Source organism: Myotis yumanensis, unplaced genomic scaffold, assembly GCF_028538775.1.
Source record: "Myotis yumanensis isolate MYYU_CA2020_CCGP unplaced genomic scaffold, mMyoYum1.0.hap1 SCAF_7, whole genome shotgun sequence".
Lineage (NCBI taxonomy): Eukaryota > Metazoa > Chordata > Mammalia > Chiroptera > Vespertilionidae > Myotis > Myotis yumanensis.
The window spans coordinates 24,755,753-24,781,695 of NW_027223758.1; the positions used below are offsets into that span (position 1 = coordinate 24,755,753).

At 50.2% G+C, this 25,943-nt stretch overlaps 1 protein-coding gene across 2 annotated transcripts in view; it reads left to right on the forward strand.

Moving 5' to 3' along the window:
- Positions 1-25,943, forward strand: part of JAG1 (jagged canonical Notch ligand 1) — a 35,523-nt gene that overhangs the window by 3,568 nt on the left and 6,012 nt on the right. The window contains exons 3-19 of one of the 2 annotated variants that reach the window (XM_070419905.1): positions 6,339-6,390; positions 11,508-11,762; positions 13,590-13,650; positions 17,447-17,577; positions 18,037-18,156; positions 18,581-18,694; positions 19,857-19,970; positions 20,573-20,686; positions 21,089-21,135; positions 21,440-21,613; positions 22,061-22,211; positions 23,241-23,405; positions 23,851-23,964; positions 24,504-24,617; positions 24,702-24,815; positions 24,924-25,040; positions 25,528-25,555. In XM_070419905.1, coding sequence (XP_070276006.1) covers positions 6,339-6,390; positions 11,508-11,762; positions 13,590-13,650; positions 17,447-17,577; positions 18,037-18,156; positions 18,581-18,694; positions 19,857-19,970; positions 20,573-20,686; positions 21,089-21,135; positions 21,440-21,613; positions 22,061-22,211; positions 23,241-23,405; positions 23,851-23,964; positions 24,504-24,617; positions 24,702-24,815; positions 24,924-25,040; positions 25,528-25,555 — 1,985 coding nt within the window. The remainder of the gene's footprint in view (positions 1-6,338; positions 6,391-11,507; positions 11,763-13,589; positions 13,651-17,446; positions 17,578-18,036; positions 18,157-18,580; positions 18,695-19,856; positions 19,971-20,572; positions 20,687-21,088; positions 21,136-21,439; positions 21,614-22,060; positions 22,212-23,240; positions 23,406-23,850; positions 23,965-24,503; positions 24,618-24,701; positions 24,816-24,923; positions 25,041-25,527; positions 25,556-25,943) is intronic. The other variant, XM_070419906.1, reaches the window with a different exon arrangement.

The following is a 25,943-nucleotide window of genomic DNA, read 5'->3' on the forward strand; positions in this document are numbered from 1 at the left end:
GAATTCAAGCTTTACAGCATATGTGGCTTAAAAACAAATCAAACCTTGAACTGCTAGCCACCTGATTTCCCAGCCCCCCCAGGCAGCCTCAATTTCTGTTATCGTGGGTCCTCCAAAATTTGCTGACAATGGAAGACCTGTGGTTCAGGGGCACGGTCAAAGGTCATTATAGAAGGTCGTGTGATTCACATCTTTTGTTGAGAATTATGACCCTATCAAACAACTGTTCGTGTTCTGGGGAGGAAGAGGAGGACGTGATTTGGTCAGATACAGAATAGAATCCACATCCCAGTGTCCACGTGGGAAGCTCTGTAGAGGTGGGACTGCCTGCCAGATAGGATCGAATTATGTCCCACTTGGATCTGCTGCCCCAGCCCCAGCTTTGTGGTAGTTTTCATTGATGGTTTATAATAGCAATACTGATGCTGCTCCTAGGGGCTTGTCTTGAAGCAACCAGCCTGATTTATGATCCTCCGATCGGGGTCTTGGTGATAACACACATGGTGAGAGGTAATTGGGCTTAATGAGAAATAATTTGGGAATAACCATTTATAAATCACTGAAATGGGTAAGTTGCCCCTCCCACTAAATCTCAGTAGTGCCTGTTTATTAAAAATACATTACCAGTGTAATTACCACTACTCAGCCCCTAAAGCCTTTCAGGAACTCAAAACCCCTGTTAGTTTTATGATGTCCCGCTGGCCCTGGGGTGAAATGAATCTAGAGATACTTTGGGGGAAGCAACTGAGATACAGTATATGGTCTCTCCGCCTCATATTTAAATGCCATTGGCACTGATAACAGGCTTGCTGAGATCAGCTTAATTTTTAAAGAAAATACCATGAAATGTGATTCTTGTGTACCAGAGGGATGCCAGCGTTGGCACCCTTCACTCTTAAAGGCCTAAATGAGCAACTGCTAGGGATTTGGGTAAATTGGATGCCACAGGTTAATCAGAATATGATTAGCAGTCCTTGGTTTTATGCCTTCCGTGTTTCTAGTCCCTAAGCCTTGACAGATGTGGTGTGGACATGTGGAGGGCAGAGGGAAGGGGTCTTCATTTGAGCCAGCTCATTTCTGCAGCCAGTATGTGCAACCCATGGGGTTCGCATGCATACAAACAGTGCACATGTGTGTACATGCTCAGAGCAAGGGACTTTGTGCACTTGGAGAAACACCCTTTGCCCTAAGACACTTACCTGAGGAAAGTGATGAAATGACTGCATTGCAAAACTGGGCTTAGGAATGTAGTAGAGTTGTGCTCACTTTGTACCAAGTGTCTGCAGCATGGCTGCTCCCAAATGGAATCCTTATATCCAAGGCACTTGGCCTCTAACATCTCTTCTCTTCCAGGTGTAACCTTCTCTGTGTTTTCTTCCTCCTTGTTGTCTTGTTTCTTAGCAACTTATTCAAACCTCCAGTACTTACATGAGTTTACAACCCACCAACTCCCCACCCATAATTCTACAGGGACTTCAAACATTTTTAGAGATCGGTGAAGCTTTTGGCAAAAGGACTTTGGGGGAGTAGTATGGGTAAGGAGGAGAAGCAGCAACTACTTAAGAGGTGGTGTGTAGCCTCCTAGAAAACCAGCGAACTGAATACTGCCTAGAATCTTTGCAGCTAAGAGTGCTAAAGGAGACCCTTTGGATAGAAGGCAAGTGGAAGGTGTAACGTGGAGGAAAGGTGTTATGCACACAGAAAATGAAGCCAAGGCAACAAAGAGTCTTCAGAGCCCTGATCTGGGAATGGGAATGCAAACAGAGGCCTTGACTGGATTCACAGCAGCCACAGGCCCATTGTAGAAGGACGGAAATTGGTTCCAATGTTGGCTGCAGTGTAAGAATGCATGCTCTTTGGATGTGCCTACAATTAGCATGGTAATCCACAAGGGCAAATATTTCTGAGAATTCCCCCTTGGTGAATTTCAGAGGCATGTTCCTACCCCTGCTCCCCTCCACCCCCAACCCCTAGGTTAGGTTCTAAGCTGCTGAGAAAAGTGACAGCTTTTAACTACATTTTAAACTTAAGCTTTTTTCAACTTTAGGGAGATGTATTAGGATGCATGGGAAGTGATGATTCTTGTGTTTCCTAGAATGGTAGTGGAGGTGGGGTAGGGTTCTGGGTTCGGAAATGTACCGCGTTTATCTTGGCTTTTGGGGCCAAGTGGCCCTGTTGTGACTTCCTTGCTGGTTTCTGATCACGGCGTGGACTGCCTTGAGGCCCTGGTTTTAATGGTGTCAGTGACATTTGTCACCAGTGCAGTGCATGTGCAGGGAAGAAATTCTGCAACATGGTTCCCAGTGGTTAAAAGTGATATGTAAATAGTCAAACATTCAGAGCCCTCTACCAGCTCAGCCCAGTTTTTATGCACTTTTGGTAAATAAGTAGAAAGGCTTCTTGTTCAGGCTTGCTCGGTGTGAACCAGCGGTTGTGCTTGGCTGGCTTCGCGGCATTCTATCTATTAACCTCGCCACCCTTTTGTAACTGGTGCATTTAATTATCAGTGGGATGCTTTTCAAACAGGTAAGGGTAATGATGGGAAAGGGGTGGGGGTATCTCATTGAGTCTCAAATCTGGATTGAGCTCTGGGGCCGCTTGGTGGGTCTTTGAGGTGGGCTTTCATGAGAAAATCACCCTTTGTAACCAGATCGGACTCTATTGAAATGTCAAGCCCTGCAGGCTGAATGGCTCCCTATGACTACAGTCTTCTTAGATTGGATGCTCTGGGGTAGTTGTCCTTTCTCCATGCCTCACCTGGCCCAAACCCTGCGATACGTGAATTGTTTGTGTGAGTGTGCGTGTGCCCACACATGGAGTCTCTGGCACCTTTACTTGATGTTTGTGACTGGAATATTTTATACTCTGGCCGCCCAGACACAGGCAGGACAATAGTGTGGCCGAAGGGACTGAAATGAGGATTATAGAGAATAATGTGGCGACTCCAAAAATAATGCTAATACAGGGCCGGCAACAGGAAGCGGCAGTTGAGTCAGCAGAGAGTACACGGCCCCAGACAATCCCGGGGCGAGTGCCTCTGTACAATGGCCCCGTGGGCACTTGGGGCATTCCCAGGGTGTGAGTTCCTCCGGCCGCCTGTCGCGGTGGCCTGGGGTTTTGGACGCTGCACGCGTGCCGTTTGGATGGCGGTTTGTTTGTGTCCGTCAGCTTGGCAGGAGTGGAGGCAGCCGCTTCTCAGGGCTTGGTTTGGCTGCCACTGTTGCCAGGAAAAGGAAGCTCCCAGCTGCCAACACAATTACCTTTGTTTCTTACATCCCCCTTCTTAATGTGGCAATTAAGTGCTTACCACTCTGCCTGGTGCCAAGGTAACCACCAAGGAGTGTGATGGGCACAGCACACAGCCCTCCCACAGCCTCTGTGCCGAGGCCAGGGAGGTGCTTGGAGGGCACCGGGTGGCCCTGGAATGCCTTGGGGCTTGGCTGTCAGGAATCTCCTAGGTAAAATTCCACAGAAGTCCTCCCCAGAGGTCACTCTGAAAGCCGACCATTCCTCCTTCCTGCTGCCTGAGAAGGAGAACCTGAGAACCAGCTGCTGTGTTGCCAGTTTCCATGGGCCTGGAGTTGGGAAGGGGCGGAAGTGATTCACTCTGCCAACCCAGACTGAAGGTCTGTTAGCAACCCATCCTTCCTGAGACTTTGCCCTCAGGCCATTTTTTTCTGGTCAAACTTAATGGGTGGGGTGGGGGGGGGGGGGGTAGAGATGAAAGCCAGGTGACTCTCCATAAGAGTCTTAGTTTTATAGCATGAAACCAACTAAAATTCAGGTATTTGCTGTTTCTTTTTTCTTGTGTGGGTTTTGTGGTATGAACTCGTTATCTTTTCTGGGACTCCTTTGCAAGCCCTTGGGAAGGCCTGTTGCCTCTGCCTGGGGTCAGATTGCCAGTGGCTAATTGGGTGTGACACGATCCCAGTGGATTGTTGATTTCAGCCTGGTACCCTACCTTGATAGCATGAGGTGTGTGTGGTCTGGATCTCGGAGTCCACGTATGTTCTGGGATATACAGAGGTCAAGCGTGGGCCTGGGAAAAATTAAAGTTCCCTCGCAACTAATAATCATTGTCAAATTATCTTGATTGTCGATCTACAGTGTGGGGATGGAGTGGGTGGTAAGAGTGCCTCCTAATAGGGGCCTGGAAAGGGAGCCCTTTTCTCTGAAGCCTGGGCAGGAGGAATCCTCCTGGCTCCGGAGGTGAATTCTAGAACCACAATCCCTTCTCTGAAACAAGGGAAGAGAAGTTCCAAGGCTTTTTAGTTTGTTTTTCTGGCAAGGCTTTGTGGCCAACACCACAGTCTCCAGCCCTCACCCCATATCCACCTCCGAGCCAGAGGCAGTGATGGAAAATCATGACACGCAGCGTCTCGAGCTCTGCCACGCTCTTCCCTCCCGGTGGGACAGTGCTGGTCAGCAGCTTCTGAAGTCTTTCCAGTTCTGGCAAGGATGAGCCGGGTAGACAGCTTGGTCTTCCAAGTTCTTGCGCAAGACCAAAGGATGCCTTCTCCCTTGAGCATGAAGCCGAGTTAATACAGTCACACCAGCTCAGTCCCGGGATGCCTTTGCTTTCCATGGGGTTTGTGGGTATTATGTGTTTAGTGCTCTGCAAGTCTGTCAAAACTCTGGGTATCGATGCATCTAATCAGGGGATTAATTACAACAATATGTGGAAGCGAAAAACGTGGGTCTCAACGTGACCAGCAAATGAAGGGCTTAATTATACGGAATCAGGCCCAGGTCTGGCCTCCTTCTGACTTGGCTCACCTCAAATCAGTAGAGAAATAAAATTTCTTGCTGTGCTCAGGGGAGAGTCCTGTAATTTGTAGGAAGTGCTAGGGAACCGAGAGGCTGTAGATAAGGTGTAACTTTCACTAATAAAATATTAACAAGGACAATGAGTTTGGACCGATGGCCACTCACAGGAGAGGGCTGGGCATGTGCCCTGGCTTGCCCAGTTTTGCTTGCTCTTCTGAGCATTTTCCCACAGTTATCAGTGAACGAAATGGAATCCTACTCTGCTTTGAGTATGAAACATATTTCGGCTGAATTCCAAGGCAGGATCTATCACAAGATGTTTTTATTCTCGGAGGCGGCCTGCTGGGTTGCTATGTGAGCAGGAAGCTTTGCTTGAGTTATGAATGAAGCTCCCTTTTCCACACCGTGTTTGCCTTCACCTCGTAGGTGTCATTTCTTGGTGCGTGTGTTTCTGGCGGCATGGCATTGTTTGATTAATATGCTCAACTATTCCTGATGGGGGGGTACCCAACCACCAGTGACGGTGCAGGGGGCACATGAAAGGGTTCCTGCGCCTTTTGTCCCTACCCCCTGTGGCTATATTTCTCCAGCGCCAAGATAGCTGAAAGTTTATTTAAACCCTGGTGTTTTGTGAGACTGAACTCATCCGAAATTACAAACGAAGATTGGAGTAAAAGTGAAGATTGGAATAAACTGGGGAGAATTTACTGATGGCTTGGATTTGGGGGCAGGTGGGATTCTGAGATAAGCCTGGCAGATAAAAGGTGCCTTCCGTATAATAGCTGGCACCACGCCAGGGGCCAGGGAACTCGTTTCGCTAGCGAACTCGGATTATTCCTGGAATGTTAGATCTTATTGACAGATAAGTTTATCAATAAATATAACCCTCAAATGAGTGCTTATTTCTCCCTTTTGTACTTTCTTCCCCAGGGCCTGCCCCGCCCCCCTGCCCCCTCCAGGCACCCCAAGTTAGGTTGCCGCCTTTGTCTTGGGAGTCTCTGCACCTACCCCCTCCTGCTTCCTAGAGTCACCTGATACTTGTGGGAGCCGAGATGGTCTCACACAGACAGGGCTTTCAAAGGGGTTCTGAAAAGGAAAAGGGGGCCTCCCTGGGGACCTCCCCACCAGGGCCCAAAGTGTAACCTTAGCAATACCCGGCCCTCCTGGATGGGCCCCCTCCCTCGGCACAAAGACCCGGTTAGGTTTGCTGAGAATAAATTCTTTGTGTGTGTTTCTCATGCACTAGAATTAGGGTCTGGAAAGTTGTGGAAAACTGTATGCTAAGTGCTCACCAATAGGTAGGTGGCATCTCCTGATGAAGGCTTGGAGCTGCCTGCAGGATGACCACTGTGGGTCCCCCCCCCCCCCAATCCCCCGCCAGATGAAAGGAGTCAGGCTGGGGTGGGTGCTGGAGTGGGGAGGGGAGTTGGGTAACCTCAGTTCAACAGCAAAAGAATTTTCATTTCGGCTTTATGGTTTTGTTTGGTGGGGTATGTGGGGAGGCCAGGAAAGTAGGACACTGAGAGCCGACCCCTCTTTCTGAATACTAAGTGTCATTTATCTCTTTGCAGAGGTCCTACACTTTACTCGTGGAGGCGTGGGATTCCAGTAACGACACTCTCCGTAAGTATCACAGCGGAGAACTTGTCCAAGTGCACGTTTCTGGAAGAGCGGTGCTTGCCATGCAGTGCCTGTCTGAGCTGGGCCTGTCTCCTGGGTGTCAGGGAACTTCACCACCCCCCACATTTGCCCCCGCCCCCTAGGTCAAGCCTCGCAGTGGCGTCTTTTCCATAACTTCCCCTGGGCATCTTGCTTAGACTATTAAGTGTCCAGGCCTGATTCCCAGTTAACTCTGGTCCCTGAATATGGGACCTAGATTATCTTTGGGATAGAGATCTTAATGCTTTTACAACTTTAAAACCTTGTAGACGGCTAAAGGATCAAAGTAGTGACTTTTTAAAAGTCCATTTAAACTTTAAGTGAGCGTCTAATCTCTCATCGGAAAGATAAAGCCGGCAAAGGTGGCGCTGGTCTCTAAAGACCGACCTTGAATTTCACTCGGTGGGCAGGTGAGCTTCCAGCCGGTCCGGGTTTCCCACACTGCGCACCACAAGCCTTTCATTGAGGCTGAATTCCAGAGCCTCCCAGCCATGGCACTTGCCTTGTCCCCTTGAGAAAGATGACTCTTGAGTGCAGACTGCTTTTCAGAGGAGCGAGGGGTGGGTTTCAGTGGGGAAGCTGTGGAGGGCACCGATGGGAATCACAGCAGCCTGGCTATAAGGTAGTCTTTGCTCTTTAGGGGAACTTAAAGATGGTTTCCCTCCCTTGCCGAAACTGCGAGTTCCCTTTTTGTCAGCAGGATCTGGGTGGCCGTCATCGGAAAACCTGATTCACGCAGAAATCTCAGTCTGCGCAGGAGGAGAGGTTGAGCCAACATTTGTCTTTGCCGCCGGTTCTCTGAATGCCTCGTCCCTTTTGTTGCTCTGCCTCACTGACCCTTTTTTTGTGTTGTTGCTTCTAATGACATTCTCCCTCCCCCCTTTTCTCACCTGGTCTTTTTTTTAAAAACTGATTCTGAGAATGGTGGATGCCCAGAGAGGGCCTGGTGAGGGCTTGGTATAGGCCAGATGGGCTGCTTCTGGGCTGTCTGGCTTTTTGGTTCGCCCGAGGCCACCCAGTCCTTGCTGAGCCTAAGAGTGCCAGAGGCTCCAGGCTGTTTGGCTCACTCCTCGCCTTGGCCCTGTGGACTTCCTCCCTGGGGGACACCCCTGGCCCACTGCGGTGTCAGGGTGTGTGACCAGCCTTGGTTGTGGCTGATGCCAGTCAGGATGCCGGACACCTGTTTGTTCTCCCCTCCCTCCCTTGCCACAGACGTTGGGATTGTGTGAGCGTTATGTCACTGTGACCTGCTTACACTGGTAACTAAGCATTGCGGGGAAGCGGGTGGGGAAGGGAGAAATGGCTTCTTCAGAAACCAGTGCAGACGTACAGGGCTCCCCTCCACTGTAGATGTTAAAACAATCTGGAGTGAACATCCTCAGGGTTGAGCCTAGCTCATTGTAAGAGCTGGATCAGGACACCTGGTGGGCCGGCTAGGGACTTCCTGGGCCTTCCCTGGCCCTGCAGGTCAGGTAGCTGTTTCCTGGGAAGCTGGTGCGCATACAGAGCTGTCCATGGTTATGTGCATTTTGGGGTCACCCCATTTTGGAGCTTAGGGGGCATGGCATGTTTCATCTGTTGCTGGGGGTAGAGCCCGATTTCTGGAAGGGCACCAGGAGGACCTGGGGTAGGGATCCAGGGCTTGTGACCTGTACCCTTGAAGAGAGGGAGCCACAAAGCCCCCCTGACTGCAGGCCATTGAGGCTCACTTTGTGAACCCCGATGAGGAAGGTGGGGTTTGCTGGGAGTGCGTTGTCTGCTTGCTTCTTCAGCCCTCTTGATGTTTTCAAGTTAATGGAATTCAGCACATTCAGAGCCAAATTTGATATCTTCCCTCTCCAAAAGCAGATCCTGCCTTGAGCCTTTTATGGGTGGACTGGTCAGCATTTGAACACCCAGTACTGTGAGCCAGAAGTCTGGAGGGGCGAACTGTATATATATTCCTCTCTCAGCGTCTATATCTAATCCACCTCCACGTTCTGGAAATCTTGTGTCCAAGACCTCCCCAGAATCCTGCCGCCTCCCACCATCTCCCCTGCTATCGCCCTGGTCCAAGTCGCCATCTGCTCACACCTGAACTCTTAACAGTAGCGGCTGAATTAGTCCACCCACATCTACTCTGGTCGGCCTCCCAGGCTTTTTCCGTTCTCCTGCTATCTTGGTATTTTCAGAGCTTTGTCACCTTTACTGAGAGCTTCTTACTGTTCTTAAGACAGATCTCTGTGGGCCCACAGGCCTGATAGCCCAGCCTTGTCTCCCTGCCACGTGGTCATCCATTGCATTCATATTCCAGTCATACCCCACCAGTCACCTTTGTCTTCACATTCTCCTGCCCGGTGCCTTTGCATATGCTTGGTGCTCTGCCTGGAATGTTTTGCTTTTCATTCTCTTCATCCTCTGTCCCTCCCAAGGGACTGTCCTCCGTGAGGGAAGATGCTGAGAGTGTGTAGCAACCTAAACAGAGGTGGCTCCTTTGGGGGGGCCCAATCAAGATGCAGACCTCCAGGCTACAGATAGAGACAGATCTCTGAGTGGGGGAACAAAATCCCTTCGCACAGCAGCTCTGCGATGAGCCCTCACGAGCAGGGCGTGGCCCAAACGAAGCCCAGGTGTGCTCATGTGTTGGAAAGTGTTGTCTAAGGCTGGCTCTCCTGCCATCAGTCCTCCAGGGTCATTTCTGTTGCATTTCGGGACTGCAATGTGCAAGGGTACACATTTACCTTTCTGTCCCAGAGCAAATGGCTTCAGTTTATTGTGCTGTTCACTAGATATGTAACTACAAGCAGGCATCTACTCAAGACCAGGGCTTGCTGCCCCGTCTGGGTTGGTAGGTTGGCGAGGTCCTGGGGTTATGCTCAGACTCGCCTCCCATTACCTCCTCCTTGGCCTGCAAGGCTGTTGTGGGTGCTTCGCACCCCCCCTCCACGCAGTTGAAGATTGCAGGAAGGCTTGTTAATACCCTTTACAGTCACGAAGCTGGACTACCCCGTGATCTACCCCAGATACATGTTTAATGTGCCAAGCTGATAGGAAGTGTGATTCAGGCAGCTTAGAAGAAGCCGGCAGCAAACTTGCTCTCTGTAACCCAGATACCAGAAAGCATGTCACACACTCTCTGCCTCTCTGCTGTTAGGAAAAATGTGTCACGCAGGTGTGTAGTTATGCAGACCTGGAAGACCCACTGAGGATTCAGAAATAACACCTTCACCGTATTTCTTCCTGGAAATCTGTGGAAAGCACGCTAAGCTGTTGAGAATGACATGTCAGCCTGTGCCTTTAGGATTGGCTTGGACTCTTGTTGGGATTGTTTGTTGTTGATACCTGCCTGAGAGAACCTGGAGGCCCCTGAGCCATGGCGAGCGTGTTTAAATAATTCATTTAGTAAGAGCTCATAATCACATGGTAATAGCTCACTACACTTTTTAATTGAACTAGCAGAACAAACACACAGTTAATGGAGGACATTTTTGTCATTCTTCGGCCTGTGTTTATTTGCAAAACTGAAGTTAGTAAAGTGTTTTCTGCAAGTGGTTCTGTGCACGCTGGGGTGGAAGTCTGCAGGTATGTGGGCTTGTTCAAGGCTTGTCTTGCCCACACGACAGTTAAAGAAACCCAGAGGGTGCACAGGGCGATGTTGGAAGTGGAGTGTGGATGGAGCCAGTCAGGCGTTCCTTCACTCCTGGTCACCTGCAGGGCTTGCATAGCCTCCTCAGCGCGCACAGGCCCTGGGCCTAGGAAAACAGGGGTGTGGGTGGGTAAGAATCACAAAGACATTGCAAGTAGGTCCTAACACAGTCTCTCCAAGGTGGCCTTGAATTGACAAGGTGGTGAAGGGTTGGTGCTGGCAGGTTTAAGAAAACAAACACAAGACCAGGCTGCGGTGCTGACTTAGCGCCTTGCTTCCTCCTCACATCCCTCCCCTGAACTCCTGGCACCTGGTGCATACGGAGCTGCTTCAGTACCTGTCTCTCTCAAACTCGATTATCAGTGGCCTGGAGGCAAGAGCCACTTCTGTTCCTCCTGAGAGCTGCTTCAGCTCCAGTGTTTTTCCTCAATGGGCACAGCATTTTTCCTCAATGGGCACTCTTCAGCGAGCATGACTTGGGTCCAAAACCCCGTCAATCTGCCTCTTAAGTGGGGTGAATTCCTTTTTCATCTGCCTTCTGGGCAACGGTGCAAGGTGCAGTACATCAAGTTTGTAGTCTTGCTATTTAAATGCCAGCTGAAAAGGTGGTAGTGGTCATCATTTTTAAAAAACATAATTCTACTCATTGGCTTCCAATGAAGAGTTTGGAAGTAGATTCTCTCTAAAGCAAGACACAAACCTCTAAAACCAGAAGAGAGATAGCTAACCTTCACCTGGAATAATGAAATTTCTTTAAGAGCAGCATTCCATAGTGGGCTACTTCCTATAATTTGTAAAGAGCTTTTGCAAATCAGCGTGACCAGCCATGCCCTAGAAGACTTGGTAAAGAAGAGAAACAAGTGACAGCTCACAGGAAGAAATGCAAATGGTTTTGTAAACCCGTGAAAGGGCGCTCACCTTCACTTAATTAAATGCTAATTACAACGAGATACTTCTTTACCTATCAGGCAGCGATCAGAAAGTTTGATAATAATGTTGGGAAACAGTTTCCTGTGCGGGTGGGAGGACAGACTGACAGGACTTCATTGGCGGTAGTTTGTGGTTGTCTGGGATTGTGCACGTCCTCTGAGTCAGCACTTCCGTTTCTAGGTTCTTTTCTTACTGATCGAACCACACACGTGGCAGATAGGTTCAAGAGTGTTCAATATGGCTTTGATTAATAGCCAAAGGCCAAAACAACCTTATTGCACATATGTCAGAACTAAGTAAATAATTTATTTGTATTTCCAGACAGTGAAATACTACACACTCATTAAAAAGCTCAATAAATGGCATCAGCAGTTGCCACTGGGGATGAGGGTTTTCATTTTCTGCCCTCTTTGTACTGCTTGGATTTTGCACCCTGTGCACTTATTGTTACAAATAGCCAAGATGGTCAGGAAAGAAGGCTCTGATGTGAATGTTAACGCAATTGATCTTTTTCCTTTGCCTGTAGAACCGGACAGCATCATTGAAAAGGCTTCTCACTCGGGCATGATCAACCCCAGCCGGCAGTGGCAGACCCTAAAACAGAACACGGGGGTGGCCCACTTTGAGTATCAGATCCGCGTCACCTGCGATGACTATTACTATGGCTTCGGCTGCAATAAGTTCTGCCGACCCCGAGATGACTTCTTTGGGCATTATGCTTGTGACCAGAATGGCAACAAAACTTGCATGGAAGGCTGGATGGGCCCCGAATGTAACAGAGGTATGTGGGGTATGCCGGCTGGGTTAACCAGCTCTGGGTGGCTGTCGCTTTTGGTGGCAAGTTCTCACCCCACCTGTGCTCAGGTGGCTAATCTTAGGTGGGGTGAGATTTTGGTTTTTTTTTTCTGTGCCCTACCCACCAGCTGCTTTTAGGATTGGCTGCTCACAGCTTTTCCTCCTCTGAGCATTGTCGTGGCCAAGCAGGGGCTACTCCATGTCCCATCCCTGCAGCTCCGTCTAAATCAGTGACATGTCCCCTCTGCCTAAATCTGCTACAGTTCATGCTCCAGAGCATCTCCTGGGATCAGGCTGAAGCCAGACTCCAGCTGAGACCATGTCCTTGCTCAGCTCCTACCACCACCCCATCTGTTGCCCTCCCCGCTCTCCCCTGTACCCGAGACCCCTTCTCCGGCTCTGCTTTCAAGGAACCTGACCCGAAACAGACACCAAGGTGGGACTGGGTTAACCCAGTCAATGTCTGAGCAGGTGATCCTGTAGGAAATGACAGCCCCTGAGCTCGGGGTGGCCTTATAGCAAATTTTCACTGGGCATCTCTTTGGGCTGTGGCATTGAGGGAGGAGCGAGTGGTGAGCCGGAGTTTTCATACTTGGGTATAATTGAAGCCATCCTCGATAGCACAGGCACATCTTGGAGATACCACGGTTGGGTCCTGGACCACCACAATAAAATGAGTGTTGCAATAATTCTGGTCTTAATCTTTTTGCTGGTGGAGGATCTTGCCTTCAATTTGTAAAAAAAATAAAAATAAAAAAGAAACCCCACATCTGCGAAGCACAGTAAAGAGAAGCACATAAAACGAGGTCTGCCTGCATAAGCTTTGCAGCTGTGCTACCTACTGTCCCAGCCCCTCCTAGAATCAGTGAGTTATCACATGCACAGACATCCACAGAATTCTCTGTGGTCCTTATACCATTAAAAATCCTAAGGCATAGCAAACTGGTGGGTAATTCCAGTTGACCACAATAGGCCCTCACGGACATTAATGTGCTCGCTCATTCCGCATAAATTTGATAAATCTTTTTAAGATATACTCAAATTAAAAACAAATATTTGAGCTGTGGTTGAGGGGCAGGGCAGAGAGAGGCATTTGCAGGTCTCTGTGGCCGTATTGTTTTCTTCAATAACAGGACAAGAGTTTTAAAAGGATGGCATTTCTGGGACCCAAATGAAAGACAGAATTGATAAATATGTTTTAAGTAGTTGGTGTTCTAAAAACCAATAACAGGTTTATCTGTTTGGTATTTTTTATGTCAATTTTTTTTTTAAATAAAGGCAGCAGAATTGCTTTGTGAGGATACTTTACAAAAGTACCAACCGATCTGGTGCTGAATGGGCCAAATGAAGGCAGCCTGGCTCGCTTTGTTAATCCCACGGGATTTTTGAGACACCGGGCATTTGTGGAGAGCATTAAGGAGGCTGGGGCTCATCTGAACTCTGCCCTGATGGGACAGAGTGGGTGAGACGAGGAAGGATTACACCTCCCTTTCTTCTTTTGTCAAGGGTGGGAATTGACAAGGGAGCAGGGTAGCTATTGTTCAGAGAGACTGGATGAAGGTTCCCTCCCCCCATCAGCTTGCCTGCATTATTGTCCCCAAACAGTATCATGTTTTGAGGATCTGCTAGCGTGGCCTTGAAGTTTAAAGCTGGATTTGTTATTTGGGCACCTCCCATCTTCCTCTCTTTACAATGGACTTGATATGAGTTCTCTTAAAGTCGTGGATTTTGTAGGCTTAACTAGGCCATTCTCATGGCGGTGGCGGTCCAGAAGCAGGCAGGGTACTGATGCAGCCTTCTGTGTTTCTTACAGCGATTTGCCGACAGGGCTGTAGTCCCAAGCACGGGTCTTGCAAACTCCCAGGCGACTGCAGGTAAACAACTACACTGTTTTTCTGTTGTTGATTTTTTTTGTTATTCTAATAATTATTTTTGTGATGCAAGCAGGGGGACTGACTTGACTGTGAATATGTTTCTTTGGAGAACAGGAAAGCTTACAATTCAAATAGGCACATCCGAAGCTTATTAAATTATACCAGCTGTCCGGTGGAATGCACACACTCCTCATAGGGGAAAAAAAAAAAAAAAGGAAACACTTAGGAGCATACTCAGTGACTTCATGGACTAACTCTTCTGTAAATTGATAACATGTTTTTTGTAATCTTCCCTCAACGTGCTAATGGACTAGATGGAGGGATGTGGGTACGTTCCTTTGCCTGTGTATCCGTCCCCCCCGCACCCCTCCCCGCCCGGTTTTCCATCTCCCAACCCTCCCCCACTTTTCCCATCAATAGGGAACGTGGAGCATTCTTTAGAATGGGATTAGTACAATCTCCTGGCCCCTCTGCAGGCGGGAGACAGGCCGGTGCTGAGAGGTTAATGGCTGTGCTGGAATCTTGTCAGTTGAGCCTGATGAATGTAGACTTTGCTGCTGGCCTTTGAAGTCTGTTCTTTTATGGTCCCAGACAATGCAGAAGCCAAACCGAGACCTACCCCGACTGCCTCACTGCTTCGTGATTACGGTTTTGGGAACTTTTTGAAATGCACATTATGCCAATTTGGGAAAGGCTTCCTTCAGGAAATATTGTTGCTGCTGTGGCGTTTTGACACAATCTCACGATTTACTCTGCCTCTTCCCAAGGATTAGCAGATTTAATGTGACACTACCTGGGTCCTTTGGGCCTGTCACTTTTGCCCCCAGAGCTATCCTGGTCTGAGCCAAAGGAAGCTTACAACACGTGTAAGCCAATGTTACATGGGGCCCTGTCCCAAGGCAGACCCTGAGTCCATAGGTCAGGGGTGGGCCCAAGTCGCTGCATGTCTGACAAGCCCCTGCACGCTGCTGTGGCTGGTGGGACCCTACTTTGGGAATCACTGTCCCCAAACTCCGGGACTCCTGAGTGGAATCCCCCAGATTAATCAGGGAACCGTCAAAATGCAGATTCCTGGGCACCACCCCACAGACACGAATCTCAGCCTCTGAGTTTGGCCCAGGAATCTGCATTTCGAGAAGCCGGCCCCATGATTTTGCTGCTCAGATTTTGAGAACTGCTGCTTGATAGTTATCTGTGGCCTTTGGGAACCCCACCCCTGCATCTGTTCCCCATTCAGGCAGCAGGGAGCACTGGGCTCTGAGGCTGGCAGCTGAGGTGGGAATGAAGGCAGCTGGAAGTGAAAGAAAAACAAACCTGAACAGTGTCTCTCCCTGCACTTCAGAAGGATACGATTATTTTCTGGAAAGCTGAGGGGTTTGCAGACTAACCCCCAGAGGTGGCGGCTGACTGTAGGTCTGACAGCATTGCTGTCAAATGTTGAGCTGGCGTCCACCTCCTTCAGCTCTCTAATTAAGGGTGTTCTGGAGAAAGTCATCTCAGCAGTGCCATTAGCCACTCTGGGCCTGCTCTGCGCTCAGATGGGTATCAGGGAGGCCAGCCGTGATTTCTGCTACTGTCATCAGAATGAACGTGCGGCGCAGGGGAGGGCCCTCCCAGCCAGAACAACAGGCTTTGTCTCCAGAATTTAGCCCTTTCTCTTTCGGAGTCTCACCTCCCACTCCCTGCCCAGACACGCACCAGTGCCCTTATTTACTTAAGGTGCGACTTTCCCACACGTCATTTGCATAGTCTCTCAACCCATCTCCTTCTCCCTGCCTTGAAGGAAAATCAAAACAGAACCTTTTAGCTGAGGAAGTTCAGGTTGTGCCCTGCACCAGAAATAGTGGAATGGCAAGTTACCTGTAAGTTGTCTTTTGGATTATGTATTACAGAGGTGGTTGTGTGTTTTTTTTCTCTTCCACATGAGAAAACTTAATGGGTCCTGTAGTTCCCAGGTCGACTTAGAGTCCTTTTCCTGGGCGCATATGCGCGCTTTATTGCAAGCCTGCCAATAATATCAAACTTAATTATGAATCATCATGTGAGGGAAGTCACTTCAATTTCTCATGAGAACCTTAATCATATACTATTAAACCAGGATAACTTTGTGATGCCTCTTTTAGGGTCAGTATTTTTATTTGTTTTCTTTTGAAGTCATCCGTGGCCTCTTGTGGTTCCTTTTTTTTTTTTTTTAATGCTTGGGGATCCAGCTCTCATTAATTAGGAGGTGAGGTTGGGTCCTCAGCTGCCTCTTCTTGCTTTTATTAGACAAACTCAAGAGGTATAACCTTAATTTGAAAGGGAAGACGAGAAGGTGATTAGAATATTGCTACTTTCATGTCAGTTTCCTCTTAATATCTTTTAAGCTAAGAATATCACTTTTAAATCAAATGGGTCCCCTCCACCTCCCACTGACTTGGATGTTCAGTTTTTAAAAATGTCTATCAGATGATTTATCTCGCTTCTTTAAATAGTCACTTGTTACCTGGACTGATGTTTAGTGTTACATAAACTGGAATCCTGTGTCAGATTAATATTGAACCACGAATTCCAGTGGTTCTCTGGATGGGGTGTGGCCCACTTGTTGGTGGAGGTTGGGAAGCAGGCAGTCTTCTCGGCCGTGGTGATTAGCTGTTAGCTGGGTCCCTAGAATTTTCCCATGACAAGGATTTGCTAGCCTGCCTCCTGATTTCTGGAAACCAAAGCCTTTCCTCTGGGGGTGCCTGTTCTCCACAGTTACAGCTGAGCAGCTCAGTGGGGGAGTCGGTTCCGACCATGCCATTTCCCAGGTCCTGGTATGGAAACACTTGCCTCACCCCACCTTCCTTCCACCCTCAGGCCTGCCCAGCCCCCCCTCCTGCTTGAAAGCTTGATTTCTGAGAAGGCAGTTAAAGTTTCAGAAGGCTTGAAACTTGAGGGGGGAGTGGTTGAGACCCTGCCCTCTCTCCCATCCCAGGTGAAGGTTTATGTTTGTGTTTTTGTTTGGGGATCAAAGGCACCATTTGGCCTCGAAAGAGTCCGATTAATGAGGCGCTTAGAAAGGTAACTCAACTCCCTTCCCCAATACTAGATAAACTGAATTGACCTTTTTTTTTTTTTTTTGGCAAAGTGAGAAATAACTATAAAATAAATTAGCATAAGCAGCCATAGTCGTGGGTCATAAATTATCTATGGAATTGATTCGGAGAGCTGTTGCTTCCCTCACCCTCCCTGCAGGAGCGGGTTCGGGGATCCTACCCTCCTCTTTGCCAAAAGAGGCGCCCCTTTCCCTCCTTGTTTGATTCCATAAAGCCTCATCGTGAGGCTGTTTCCTGCCGCACTTGGTGTCCTGTTGCATTTTTGTGTGCTGGGGTCGTGACTCACTGTTTAGACAAAGGGCTGAGCCAAGCTGCTGTGTAAAATTGCCCAAAGTGCTGTGTTTGCGGAGACTTTCACATGGCTATTGTTGTCACCAGAGAGTCCTTCCTTTCCCTCTATAGTCGGCCCTGGGCTTGATTTATTCCACCCTCGGCTCATTCCTGGGAGCCTGAGAAGAGTGGCTTTGTGCCGGGCAGCCCCACACTGGCCTCTCTCCCCGAACAGCCCTCCCTTTGTCATGCGTCGCCTGGGAGGGGACCTTGGCCCAACTATGAAAATGTTTGTTTAGAGGGAGCCCCAGACAAACCTTGAGAGTCTAAAATCCTGTCCCCAAAAACAAAAACAGAAAAAACCCTGCGCTCTGCAGCCTGGTCTGGTAATGGCACCGATCTCCCTGAATGTTGTGGAGGCTAAAGGAGGGTGTGCTGTCTCTCCCCAGGTGCCAGTATGGCTGGCAGGGCCTGTACTGTGACAAATGCATCCCGCACCCGGGGTGCGTCCACGGCACCTGCAACGAGCCCTGGCAGTGCCTCTGTGAGACCAACTGGGGCGGACAGCTCTGCGACAAAGGTATGCCTGGGGGAGGGGCCCTCAGGGACGGGGCCCCTGAGGATGGGATGTTGGGGAAGGAGCATGAGGTCTTGGGGGTTGGATGGCAGTCATTTGGCTTTATTATTTCTTTATGTTTATTTGTAGGGTGTCTTTTAAATTATGAATCAGGAACCTGCTTAAATTTGCCTTTAGGCTCCAGTTTTGTTTTGTTTTCCGTATTTTTTTTTATTAAGGGATAATTGACGTGCGATAGTAGGTGTACAGCACAGTGATTTGCAGACATTGTGAAATGGTCCCCACAATAAGTCTGGTGACCATCTGCCCCCTTACAACGTTAATACAATGTTATCGACTCTTCGGCGTTACATCCCCGTGACTTATTCATGACTTCCGGCATTTAAAAGAAGGGGACTAGAAGCGCAGCGGGTTGGCAGTCTTTACATTGAGCCACTGACTTCTTTGGGATCTTCTTGGCAGATCTCAATTACTGCGGGACTCACCAGCCGTGTCTCAATCGGGGAACGTGTAGCAACACGGGTCCTGACAAGTACCAGTGTTCCTGCCCTGAGGGCTATTCAGGACCCAACTGTGAGATTGGTAAGTGGTCCAGGCGGAATGAGATCCCTTCGCTTAATTATTTTGTAACTCGGCTTTAAAAAATATACTTAAGGACTCATAAAAAGATGAGCATATCCTCCAAAGTGAAGACTTGCCATCTCAGCAGTCCTGTGGGTCTTTGAAACTTCCTTCAGGTCGCACCCGTGTTTTGGGTGATGCACATGAGCCGTGGGAGGCAGTTTGTTTGTGATGCCACGACCCCGACTCTAAGATGCCTAGGGATGTGGCTGGAAATGGCGAGAGAGATGACTTCCTTTCTTCCCCAGACACAGCAGGCTTATATCACACACTTGCTTTTAGTTTTTGAAACGACCTTGAGCTGGTGGCCCAGGTGTGGGATCTGGGTGTGGGGAGAGAGGGTGTAGGTAACATCCCTTGCTGATTGCCATCCTGGTCTTTGCAGCGGAGCACGCCTGCCTCTCTGATCCCTGCCACAACAGGGGCAGCTGCAAGGAGACCTCCCTGGGGTTTGAGTGTGAGTGTTCTCCGGGCTGGACCGGCCCCACGTGCTCCACAAGTAAGTCGAATTTCGGCCTGTGTCCTTTCTAGAGGGTCATTGTGTGGAGGTTCGGGGTTGGGCAGATACCTGGGCTCGTGGTCCAGTGTGAGGTCTTGGTAAGGGGTGTCCTGGTGGGAGGGGATGCATGCAGTCTGCAGTCTGGTGGGGAGTAGAGCTTGAGCTCCCGGCCTTTGTCCTTGGAAGTCCCCCCATCCTCCCTGCTAAGTGAGCACACGTGCCTGCTACTGAAAGAAATGGGCTCACGGCATAGCTCCTAACTTTGCATGTGCTCCCTGAAGCTCTGCTCCTCCAGATAGAATCGGGGAGCATCTCTCTGCAGGGGAGGTCATCACCCCTGAATTTTGCCATGAAAGCAGGCGGCCCTGAAAGAGGGACTCGGGCTATAGAGCCAGCATGGCTGCCATATTGGGCTGCCCATCAGAGCCACTGGGTGCTTGACAGTACAGTGCTCCGTGTCCCCCAGTTTCCCTTCGGAATTAGGGAGTCGTATCCTTTAACAAGCCACGGATTTCTGAGGTGCAGCCAGGCCAGAGAAAACCACTGTCATCAGCACCCCGAGGGCAGCAGGCAGCACGGTTGAGGATGTGGGTTCTGGGGTCGGATGGCCTGGCTGACACCGTGGCCTCCACCCATCCCTTGTGGGACTCTGACCACAGAACTTCCCCGTGCCCTGTTTAAACGGACTAGCAGCAGTGCCCATCTCCTGGGGCTGTGAAGACTCGGTGAGCGAATTCACGGAGAGAGCCTGGCACCTCATAAGTGGGCAGTGGATGAGTGGTTAAGAGGCCTCCACAGTGCAGTGCAGAAGTGGGGCATGGTGGGGCCCCCAGGCATGTTGTTTTGGGACAACTCTGAGCACATACGAAGACTAAGCTTTTCCACCATGAAAGAAGAGTTCTTTTTCCTTAGTTGTTCTTAGCTTCCTCTGAGCCATGATGAAACTTTTCTTTAAAAATAGCCCAGGGATTGATGCTCTGGGGATCCCTGCCTGCTTAGGTTGGGGATTAAATGATCTGGGGCAGTGGGGGATTTAAAGCTAAAATCAGTCCCTTACAGCAGGTGTCTGGCTGTTCAGCGAAGGCCCCTCGTGTGGTATTAAATTGTCTTAATTGTCAAACGGATTGAGATTAAATTGCCAACCCTCTTCCATTTTTCTCAGACATTGATGACTGTTCTCCAAATAACTGTTCCCATGGGGGCACCTGCCTGGACTTGGTTAATGGATTTAAGTGTGTGTGCCCACCCCAGTGGACTGGCAAAACGTGCCAGTTAGGTAAGCAAGTGCCTGCCCCAAGGTTGGCTTTGATCATCAGAGCCGTTGAGGCAGATGAGCATGTGGCCCACGGTGTGGGTCTGCACACATCATACTTGAAAAGTAATTTATTATCGAGAGTCCAGCCGGCCGGCCGGCCTGGGAGAAGGCGTTCGAATGCAAATGGCCGAGCTCTTTCAGGCCCTGTGGGAAAGTGGTGGGACTCCTTGAACCATGTCAATCGTCTGTCCGAGGAGTGTTCAGCTGGGCTCCAAACGGGGATGATCTCATGAGGAATGAGCTGTCTGCATTCTTTTTGCCACATTTAAATCCCAGCAACTAGGCGGTGCCAGGTTTTGCACAGAAATGCCTGGTGGCTTTCTGCTGTTCTGCTGGGGCCCCTTGTTCACCAGCAGCCAGAGAGTTACCCATTAGCATTCCTTATTGGATAATGACTAGGGAGAGGGATCTGAGGCTCAAAAGAGAGGGCACCTAGGATCTGTTACTTAGCTTATTAAACTGTCTCCTATTTTAGACAAATGATTGGGGCAGTGTTTGGGGGAGGGAAGGGACCTGGGGGAGTAAAACTCCTTTCCTCGATGCTCATCCTCATTTTCTTTCAGATGCAAATGAGTGTGAGGCCAAACCCTGTGTCAATGCCAAATCCTGTAAGAATCTGATTGCCAGCTACTACTGTGACTGTCTCCCAGGGTGGATGGGCCAGAACTGTGAGATCAGTGAGTGACTTTGTTTTGATTTTGACTTTCATGAAACGTGGGTGTTGAAGGCCTTTGCCAGTCCATGGAAGACTAGGGTGGTAAAAGGAACACCTGGTGGAGGAAATGTTTTAGAAGAGGGAGTGATCAGTGCAGAAATGGAAACATGGCGTTTATCAGGCCCATTAGCCGGGGGAAGGGCCCCATGCTGATAAGATGGCTAAAACAAGGTGAAGTTTCACCAGCTCAGTCTTGGGAGAATGAGGGAGGGTTCCCACCCAGGGCAGTAACTTTATCTCGCTGGAAGCTCACAGGAAATCTGATTTGAAGGGTTTATCTGTTTGGACGGAGAAGGCTTTTCAATTAAGCCCAATTTCAATGTAAATTGCCTCTTTAATATGATGGCTTGTTGTTGTTTTTTAGATATTAATGACTGCCTTGGCCAGTGTCAGAATGACGCCACCTGTCGGGTATGTAAATCTTCACTTAAATCGAAACCTTAATGATCAAAAGCCAACTTAAGATGGATGTGACCCTGGGAGAGCTCTGGGAGGTTTAAAAATGCAGGTGAAAGTGAGTCTCTGGAAGTTTCCCTTGGGCCCAAGTTACCCCAGCCTCCGGGAGTCATCTCCAAGGCAGGTTTTAGGAGGCTCGGCCCTTGGCTAGTCTAATGAATCAGCTGAGCCTCAACCGTCGTGCTAAACCGCAACAGCCCTGTGTTGTGGATGCATAGAAAGAAACCCTGTGTTTCTCCCCCTCCTTCTCCTCTTCCAGGATTTGGTTAATGGTTATCGCTGTATCTGTCCACCTGGCTATGCAGGCGACCACTGTGAGAGAGACATCGATGAATGTGCCAGCAACCCCTGTTTGAATGGGGGTCACTGTCAGAATGAAATCAACAGATTCCAGTGTCTGTGTCCCACTGGTTTCTCTGGAAACCTCTGTCAGGTGAGCCATGCTGGAGCCTCTGGCCGAGTTTTTACAGGGAGTCTCCTCCTGCCCCCCCCTCCCTGCTTCCCCCTCTCCTTCCCCTCCCTTCACCTTCCCTTTCTCCCCCCTGCCCTCACTCCACTCTTGACTCTGTGAAATCTATTAACCTCTCATTGGCTAGGGATCTCCACTAGACAAACGCTGGTGGAGAGAGACAGAGTGGTTTTCTTGGTGGTGTCAGTAGCCTGTCCATTTCATCCCTGCCACTCAGCCCTCTCTGATTCTGCTCTGCTCTTTCCAGTGTCCACCTGGACAGTCTCTAGGACCTAGCTGTGTGTTATGCAGGCTATTCTAACAGAAGCAGATGAAGGGGTCAGATTCCAGTGTCCGCTGCCCCCGAGACGGTATAATCACACCTTTGTCTTCCTGTTTCCTCTCCCGCTGCCCTGCTCCTGCTCCTTGCAGCTGGACATAGATTATTGCGAGCCCAACCCCTGCCAGAACGGTGCCCAGTGCTACAACCGTGCCAGCGACTATTTCTGCAAGTGTACCGAGGACTACGAAGGCAAGAACTGCTCCCACCTTAAAGACCACTGCCGCACGACCCCCTGTGAAGGTACCTCCCTCCCCCGGCTCCTGGCCTGTGTCCGAGGCTCGCTCCTCTGTCACTGCCCCTTCAGACTCTGGGAACTGGTGTAAGTGAGGAGATCAAACCCCTAATCTGACTGCTCGGGGAAGTCAGAACACATGGAAGCAATCGAGTTGGGCCTGCCTATGGGAGAACCATGCCTGCAAGTAGCCCAGGGGAGAGAATGAAGCTCACTTAGCATTCCTCGTCTGGGGTGGGCTGATCTGCAACGCTGAGACAAATTCCTCAGAGCAGCACTCTCAGGAAGACTTCCTGTGGCAGTGGAATGTCCCGTGTCTGTGCTGTCAGGCACAGTAGCCATAGGCCACGGGGCGTGTGGCCAGTGGAGCACTTAGAGTGTAACTAGTGCAGCTAGAAACTTTTATTTTACTTAGTTTCACATGGTTTAAATTTAAGTAGCCACGTGTGGCTCGTGGCTGCTGAATGGGGCACAGCCTTGCAGGTTCTGGAAGTGTGTCCTTCAGAGCCCACCTTGAGCAGATGCAGTGGGGAGCGGAGCTGGCAGTGGTTCTCAACCTTCCTAATGCCGCGACCCTTCAATACAGTTCCTCATGTTGTGGTGACCCCCAACCATAAAATGATTTTCGTTGCTACTTCATAACTGTAATTTTGCTACTGTTATGAATCGTAATGTAAATATCTGATATGCAGGATGTATTTTCATTGTTCGCGACCCACAGGTTGAGAACCACTGCAAGAGACGTCCCGGGTGGGAGGAGAGGGGCCCTCAGCCATATAGGCTTTGCTAGCCACATCGGGAAAACGTGCCCTTAACAAACTCAAATTTAAACATTCCCGTCGGCCTGGCATCTGCTGCTGTCACAGTGGGACGTGGCATGCTGCCAGGGGCTTGGCCCCCAGGTGCCTCTTGATTCCTTACCCTCATTACCAAAGGTGCCTGTCACTAGGAGCGCAGGCTTGGCGTACGTCCTTGGTGTGAGAACGCCGTGTCCTGTGGGTCAGCGGCCATAGTCTGATCCCGAGTGTGTCTTCTAGTGATTGACAGCTGCACGGTGGCCATGGCCTCCAACGACACGCCTGAAGGGGTGCGGTATATTTCCTCCAACGTCTGTGGTCCCCATGGGAAGTGCAAGAGTCAGTCGGGAGGAAAATTCACGTGTGACTGTAACAAAGGTTTCACCGGGACGTACTGCCACGAAAGTAAGACCCTCTCCCTGCCTCTGCACAGCTTGTGGGGGGTGCCGTTTGTGTCTAAGTTGTTTCCACGGAGACGAGTGAAGGTTTGCAGTTCTATCCAGGATCTACAAGACTGAGTGTGTTTAACTTTTGAGCATGGATGTCGCCTCGCCTTCAGCACATTCCTCTTAGAATGTTCTGGAATTCTTGTAGTTTGGGTGGTCTCGCTTTCTGCAGGAATTTCTTTCCCACGCCCACGGAGCAGCTTAGCCTGTGAGGGCATTAGATAACAGGGACAGTGCTCAGGGGAGTCCTGCCTGGTGCGTTTGAGAAGCAGTCCTGATGGAATTGAGGATTTTTGAGCCACCAAGTGCGTCTGTCTCCTCAGGTGGCGGCCTATAGCACAGTGCCTGGCTTTCCTGGTCCTTTATTGACCTGCTTTTTTTCTTTCTTTTCTTTTCTTTCTCAGATATTAATGACTGTGAGAGCAACCCCTGCAAAAACGGAGGCACCTGCATCGACGGTGTCAACTCCTACAAGTGCATCTGCAGTGACGGCTGGGAGGGGGCCTACTGTGAAGCCAGTGAGTCTGCCCTTGGGACAGACAGCGCTGGGTCGTGGAGGGCGGGGGTCGATAGAGGAAGCCTTTCTTTTTAATGAAATCTCTGTGAGGGAGACCCCAGCTGCCCCTGCAGTGGGACAGCGTCGCCCCGGTCCTGCTCTCGTTTGTTAATGTGGGGGACGGCCTGTGGGAAGGCACTTCTGCCGAGACGCTCTCAAGTCAGACTGTGTAATTGGGATGATTAATGTCCCTGCTTGCAATTAAGGAGCCCCCTTTCTGTTTGGATTATAATTTCTGCCCGTCTCTTGATTTTAATTTTGTGGGAGGGTCAGGCCTGCCCCTGACTTGCCTAACTTGGGGCGTTAGAAGTGAGCTAGTCGGGGGCTTCTTTACTCCTGGGAAGAGGATAAAGGCATTCAGGTCCTGGGCTTGCTCAGCTGATCTTGGGACTTGGACCAGAAAGCAGGGGTGGAGGTGGCCGTGGGAACAGCGTGGCTCTCATGGGTTGTGAGGTCCCGGATGATCGTGCTTTCAGCTGGGTGTCTCCTCTTTGGTTCTAGACATTAACGACTGCAGCCAGAACCCCTGCCACAACGGGGGCTCCTGTCGCGACCTGGTCAACGACTTTTACTGTGACTGTAAAAACGGGTGGAAAGGAAAGACCTGCCACTCCCGTAAGTGGTCGCCGGCTGGGATGCTGTCTCCCTCTTCGGTGAGGGGGCCGGTCAGGGGCTCACACTGACATCTTCCTCCTCCAGGCGACAGCCAGTGTGACGAGGCCACGTGCAACAATGGTGGCACCTGCTATGATGAAGGGGATGCTTTCAAGTGCATGTGTCCCGGAGGCTGGGAAGGAACGACCTGTAACATAGGTAACTTCCTGCCCCACGTGAGCCCCTGCGAGTGGTTTCCTGGGGTCTGGCTCTTGCCCCCTCAGACTCTTTGGATCCTTAGGTCTTGTCTGTTTTTTTGTTTTACAGCTCGAAATAGTAGCTGCCTGCCGAGCCCCTGCCACAACGGGGGCACCTGTGTGGTCAACGGCGAGTCCTTCACGTGTGTCTGCAAAGAAGGCTGGGAGGGGCCCATCTGCACTCAGAGTGAGTGTCCGCCCCCCCCTCCCCAGGCACCCCCTTCCCCCAAGGCTGAGGGAGCACAGCCTAACATTCCCGGGGACTTAGGGAGGGGGCGGTGAGAACCAGAGGCAGCAGAGCTGTGTGATGTCGGCCTCTGCATCACCTGGCTCTGTCCTAATGACTTGATGGGATGCAGCCCTGACCTGGGCATGAGAAAGTCGGGAGGAGATAAGTGGAGACAGATGGTGTCTCGTCCTCAGCTCCGTCTGAGAAGCGCCTGTCTCTTTCCATTCTCACACGCCTTCCCAGCCCTGCCAGGGCCTCTTCCTGTGGACGTGGGTCCCACGGTGAAGGGAACAAAGTGTGGCGCAGGCCTGGTTCCAATTGAGCAGGGTCTTAAGTGCATTCTGCTGGTGTTACCGGCGACGTTATCATTTGGGCATTAGGGAACTCGAGGTTTTTGCTGAGGGCTAAGACTGCTTCCCTGTTAAATTGTCTTTTTATTTTGCAGATACCAATGACTGCAGCCCTCATCCCTGGTAAGTGTGACCACCTTTTAAGCCGTATGTACATTGGCTGTAATGTGCATGGGCATTTGTCTAAAATAAAGGTTCTGATTCGAGAGATCAGGTGGGCTGCAGACCCTGCCTTTCTAACAAATGCCCTGCTGGGCTGTGGACCACGCTGTAATTCGCCAGGTTGTCTTGATTTAGAGCACTGATTCTCAACCTTGACTGCCCATGAGAATCACCTGGGGGCTTTTCATAAGCCCCAGTGCCCGGGATGCAACTGACACCTGTCTGAGACTCCCTGGGGGTGGGTGGGACCATCAGCGTTTTTAAAGCCCCCCCCCCCCCCCCCCCCCCCCCCCGGGCAGCAGTGAGTGTGGCCAGGGTGAGAGCTGCTGATGGCAACAGGCGTGGCTTC